Below are 6,084 nucleotides of genomic sequence, written 5' to 3'. Positions count from 1 at the left end.
TTTTGGCATTTTTTATAAGGGGTAACACTTGATTTTTTTTGAAAATTGGCCAAAATTTAATTTTTTTAGCTGAGAATACAAAAAGATTAAAAATTTTATAACGAATCCAACGAGGTATGACATTCCAAGATCTAATTATTATTTCCAATGGTTTTGATCTAAAAACCGAAAAAATTAAGCTTTTTTGTCGGATTTTGGCCATTAATTTAAGCACACCTTTTTAAAGTTTTTTTGTTGTAACTTTGCCAAAATAAGACTCACAGCCAAAAGAATGACTGTTTTGTGAAGCTGAGAACATATACAATCAAGTCCAGGTGGATTTGCTAAAAAATTTTTTTTCATCGATTTTGTCATTTTTTATAAGGGGTAACACTTGATTTTTTTTGAAAATTGGACAAAAATTAAATTTTTTAGCTGAGAATACAAAAAGATTGAAAATTTTATAACGAATCCAACGAGGTATGACATTCCAAGATCTGATTATTATTTCCAATGGTTTTGATCTAAAAACCGAAAAAATTAAGCTTTTTTTCGGATTTTGGCCATTAAAAACATATATTTTAAAGTTTTTTTGTTGTAACTTTGCCAAAATAAGACTCACAGCCAAAAGAATGACTGTTTTGTGAAGCTGAGAACATATACAATCAAGTCCAGGTGGATTTGCTAAAATTTTTTTTTTCATCGATTTTGGCATATTTTATAAGGGGTAACACTTGATTTTTCTTGAAAATTTGAACAAAATAAAATTTTTTAGCTGAGAATACAAAAAGATTGGAAATTTTATAACGAATCCAATAAGGTATGACATTCCAAGATCTGATTATTATTTGCAATGGTTTTGATCTAAAAACAGAAAAATTAAGCTGTTTTTTCCGGATTTTGGCCATTAAAAACATATATGTAAACACACATTTTTTAAGTTTTTGTAACTTTGCCAAAAGACTACAAAAAGATTGGAAATTTTATAACGAATTTAAAGAGGTATGACATTCCAAGATCTGGCCATTATTTCGCATGGTTTTGATCAAAAAACCGAAATAAAAGTTTTTTTTTTGTGAAAAATCGACTAAAAGTAAATTTTTTTAACGATTTTTCCCCTCTTACTGCTATTAATAATTGTGAAGTCTGTAAGTTGATCGCCTACAGTAAGGCACGCTTATAAGCCATTCATTCAAGGCTTGAGACTTTTTGTTCATGTGTCAATATCATATTCACTTCTGTTAGTTGATTTTTTTGATTTTTCACAGTCTTCAAATTGCAAAACAAACAATACAAAAAGCGCCGAGGAGCCAAGAAAATTTATTGCAATGGCAATTATGCAGACGCAGTCCTCGAACATATTTGCACTTCATGCATTGACCACTTCAGCTTGTTTATTTTTGGACAGGGCATAAGTTGGTTTCTACACAAAACTAAAAATATTGATGGTTATTAAGGTAGATTTGGTTTTTAACCAAACAAAAACAGTCATGAAAGGTGATGAAGTCATTCTTACTTTTTTGAATAAGGGAGAAGAATATCAAAGTCATATTTTTTTTTTTTTTTATAAAGTAAATCTAATATGGGCTTAATATTTTGCTGTGCACTCGTTTGTGTGGCAGGTAACGCCTATTACATAAATATTTTTCTGTTGTCTGTCTGCATAGTGTTGATTTTTATGCTTGGGCAATTAAACAAAATGTACGTACATAAAGTAACAACATGCGTCTTAGTTAATTAGACTGCCAGTCGTTAAAGGGGGCGTGGGGAGTTAGTCTATATGTCAACCCGACCGGAGTTATGCAAAATGTACATAAGATATGTTTATGCAAACGGTCGTTGGGGTTCACTGGGCAGCATTGTTTTTTTACCTCAAATATACTCGACGTATCGGCATTTGCAGTTACCTATGGTAATTACGAGTGTAATGAACCTGATAACTTGGTTAACTTGGGGGTCAACTATTCCAATCTGAAACCATTTAGATTTTATAAATAATGTGCAACGAAACTAACTAAAATAGTAAGAAACAAATTTATATTCATTACTTAAATAACTACTCGATATCAAATTAATAAGTGTAGGCTTCACTTTTGGAATATAATTGATTTTGATATTATCCAGGGCTTTTCGGTTGAAGTGTTTGTTATGCCATACTTTGAGCACTTTGGTCTTTTGTGCAGATCACTTGATCATAATCTCCACTGTATGTAGGCGTCAATAAACTGCCATCTCAAGTAAAATGGTTTTTTATCTTGTGTTTTATGAAAATCAAATAAAAACAAAATGAGACAAAGCCGCCCTGAAGCAACCTTTCACAATGCCGCAAAAATGTGCCAAAAAAAAGAAAATTACAAAAAGCCTGGCCCCAGAAGACAAGACCCAGCCAAAGTGCGCCAATTTGAGTCGGAGATGACGTTAATGGAGCAGATGCCAACAGCCGGTCTCAGTTTCAAGCGCGGCTCAATGGAAAGAGAGTGCGCAGCTACCGGAGCAAAGTTACGTGATTTACTGTACACTCAAGAAAAAGTTTGAACAAATAAATAAGAAGGTTAGACTACACTTTGTCCATCTTAAACTTAACTAAATGGCAATGAAATTAATATTAACAAGTATTAATATTAAAGTAATCTACAAATTCAGGCAAGTCTCTTAAAAACGTTTAGATTTAAATTGTTATTTGGATCAGTGTCTCTCCATTTAAGAACTACAACATTTTTTTTTTAATTGTATTTTTAAGATAATAATGTAAGAATAATAATAATAGTAATGTAAGAATATACAATAAATTACATTGAAGTTATGTAGAAACTTATCAATTTTCAATAAATCAAAATGGATTTTGGTTTTACATAAATATCGAAGCTAACTGGAAATCCGCAAGCCTCAAGGATCTTTTAAACCAAAGTTTTTAATTACCCAGTTTAATAATATGAAATAATATTTGTTTTAGCAGCCCCGTTTTTAGTTTTTAATAACAAAACTAAGTGGTCTTCAATAGGGTTGTACAAGGAGTGTAAAAGTCTAGAAACCACAATTTTTCGCAGTGCATGGCTCAGCTTTCCGCTAAGAGCGGGTCTGCGACTGAATTTTAGCGCGTGTTGCACGGCCGAAACCACTCTCCATTTCAATTCCAGCTCAGTTGCCTTGCAGACGCGCTTCGGACAAGTTGTCAATTGAAAAACCGTGTGGCACTCGCAGAGGAATTCGAATCGTATCGAATCGAACCGAAAATACGTTAGTTTAATTATGCCATTCGTATGTGCGTTGTGTTGGTTTTTTGCCCAGAAACCGAAATTACACTACCCAAAATAGCAACAGACAATTTTGAGTCCACTAACTTTCATTTTTATGCGATCCGAAATTTCTGCGCGATGTTTGCCCAGTTTATTAACAGCAATTTGGGAAGTTAGCGTGTAAATGAATTTTACAGCAATAAAAAAAACGACGAAAGAAGTCAGAAATCAATCAAAGCCAAAATGAGACAAGGCCAAACTGTAAAAGCCAAACAAATATAAATAAATAATACCCACGAAAAAAAACCCAACCAAAACGAAGACAAGGCGAGCTACGTAGTTACCTTTAAAAATAACAGCAACAATACGAAGCTCATTGAACAAAAGTGAGAGTGATTTCCAAACCGCTGTGTGGCTGTTAGCTGCTATGGATTTTTGTATTTACGCTTTTATTTAAGCCAGACCCAAACACATCGCTGTGTGTGTGTGTGTGTGAGTGTGTTTGCATATCGCGTCGGAATCGAAATCGCGTAAACAAAAGCGACTAACGAAAACTTGGCAACAGAAATATTTCAAATATTTATCCAAATGACGCACCTGCCGTCGAGCAACTGACCAACCTCAAAGTCGCAATCAAGTTTTCTGAATGTTGCGCAAAAGGCTCAAGTGTTTGGAAATTCTGCAAAATCGCTGGCAATGCTGGCAAAAAAAAAATAGTAATCATATCTGTAGTAACATGAAGTAATCGCCTGTGTAATTGCAGTTTCTGTGGCTCCACATAAATGCTGACTGCTGGTCATGTCTTGGCCAAAACAATGGGGCTACGCTAGCCTCTGGCTGCCTTTGCTGATCGGCCTGCTATACAGTAAGTTAATGCCTCCGAAATCGGTCGATTGGTTAGATCTTTCGGCGCCTTATAACCGGTCCAACGACTTTAACCGATCCGGCGACAGTCTCTCTCGATCTCGAGTGGCTCTAACTCGGACCGCAGAGCAGACTTTGGCCAAGTCAGGCACCCTGAGCTCCAACTTGTTGCCGGTCTTTGTGTCAAGGTCGCCGGATCGCCGCAGATGTTGTTTGGCCTGTGGATCGTCTATGGGTCGTTGTCGTTAGTTTTCGTTTTTATTGCGGTGCGGATTAGAGTTACTTAATCGTTCTTGATCAAATTGCTCCAAGACCGAAGTACCTCAGGGTAAAGTCTCTAAGTTATTTCATTTCAATTTATTACTGGTTGCTTTTATAGATCATAAAACGACGTTCAGACGACCAAAGTGTCAAATATAACCTTGTACTTTAATTGGAAATTATTCGTTTTTATATTTAAGGGACAATATTTCCATTTTGATATAGATACATATATTTTTAATAAAATGAAAACTGAACAATGTGCAAATTGTAGTTTACACCTTTTCATAAATTTTAAAAATGATGTGAACACATTTTTATACTTAAACATCATATTTTTTATATTATCAATACGATTTTCTTTTGCTCTACATTTTAAAACGACCTTCAAAGGGAAACGAAGCCTAAAGCCGTAAATATATTAAGCATACGCATTGTTAGTCATGTGTAAGTCTGAAAACACAAAGCCATAAAAACCACAAAAGTTACATAATCCACCCCGAAATAAATAAACTGGTCTAAAATTTACATAAGTGCTGGGGCTCGGCCGGCAGATGAGAGATAAAATCATTGGGCACACCAAGTCAATTAAATATTGTATACTTACAGCCGAAAATGCATCCGCTTTCATTGTGCCAAGGGAACTACCGTCCATATTATCCATAGTTTACTCCAATATACCACCGATTAAGAAGGGTAAGATGAGGTTAATTTATTTCGAACCTTTTATTAAATGACATGTTCATTAAAACAGGAACCGATTCCCGGTTGGGCTTTGGTTTTCGCCTGGGCGAGCATGCCGACTTTCAAGTGATGGTGGAATTGGGTCCCCAGAAGGAAACCCGTCCCATTGGGGAACCCAACCAGGATGATCAATCGTTTAACAAGCGGCAGGTGAGCCAAAGCGATCAAAAGGCCCTGGCACGCCAACTTTACCGCCAGCAGGTGAAAAAGGAGGCCGAGAGATTAATGACCTCCACGGAGAAAAATGCGGCCAGCTGGCTGGAGACTTGGTCGAATGGAATGAAACCGCAAAAGCCCAAATCAAAGGACCAGGCCAGAAGGCCAGTGAAAGAAGAAAGTTCGGCTGCTAGTCATCAGTATACGCAACCGCAATCTCAATCGCAAGATCCCTCGAATGCCATGCAGCAGCTGCAGTTGCTCTACCAAATGGCCACCAGTTCCAGCACCACATCCACTGCGGCTCCTCCTGCCTTCACGGGTGGTTCACTCAACTTAGGGGGTCCAAGTGGCTTCAAGCTGCCACCACCGGCTCTCTCCCAGGATACAAATTCCCTGAGCAATCCAGCTCCCCTCAAGAGTCAAAGTGAGATCACCAAGGAGCTAATGGATGTCAGTCTGGGAACAGACACTTAGGTTGTGTGCATATCTAGTTACTAATTAAACTTAGGTGCTTAGCGAATCTGTGTGTAGTATGGCTTAGCTATGTTTTTGTAAATAAAATTTAAATCTAAAGTTAAGTTAGCGAAATGTTTTATTCAGCCTAAGGATAGGCAACAAAAAGTTAACTAAAGTAAAGATCAAATTATGTCATGTAATATACATGCACATGTACATGTAGAATTGTATAAATGTAAAATATTTGTCTAATAAAACATTGTAACAAATTAAGTTAAAAAACGTTAAAAATGTTGTATTGCAGTTTTTGAAGTGTTAAGGTGAGTTAATTTTAAAATCATTTAAAATTTACGTAATTAGATGTCGATAGGTCAAGTTAACAGCC

At 36.0% G+C, this 6,084-nt stretch overlaps 1 protein-coding gene across 2 annotated transcripts; it reads left to right on the top strand.

Annotated features, from left to right (window-relative positions):
• Positions 1 to 3,126: 3,126 nt before the first annotated feature.
• Positions 3,127 to 6,055, top strand: LOC108038962. 2 transcript variants are annotated; one of them, XM_044459913.1, is made up of 4 exons: positions 3,127 to 3,216; positions 3,979 to 4,080; positions 4,950 to 5,036; positions 5,095 to 6,054. In XM_044459913.1, the coding sequence occupies exons 2-4, from the start codon at positions 4,014 to 4,016 to the stop codon at positions 5,715 to 5,717; spliced, it is 777 nt and encodes a 258-aa protein (XP_044315848.1). In that variant the 5' UTR covers positions 3,127 to 3,216; positions 3,979 to 4,013; the 3' UTR covers positions 5,718 to 6,054. The 2 variants fall into 2 exon arrangements, with proteins under 2 accessions (XP_044315848.1, XP_044315849.1); XM_044459914.1 differs by having other exon boundaries at positions 3,127 to 4,080; positions 5,095 to 6,055.
• Positions 6,056 to 6,084: the final 29 nt, after the last annotated feature.

The sequence above is a fragment of the Drosophila rhopaloa genome, unplaced genomic scaffold, assembly GCF_018152115.1.
Source record: "Drosophila rhopaloa isolate 14029-0021.01 unplaced genomic scaffold, ASM1815211v1 contig_2, whole genome shotgun sequence".
Lineage (NCBI taxonomy): Eukaryota > Metazoa > Arthropoda > Insecta > Diptera > Drosophilidae > Drosophila > Drosophila rhopaloa.
Note: the sequence above shows the minus strand (reverse complement) of the source record. Positions and strands in the feature narration are given on the sequence as shown.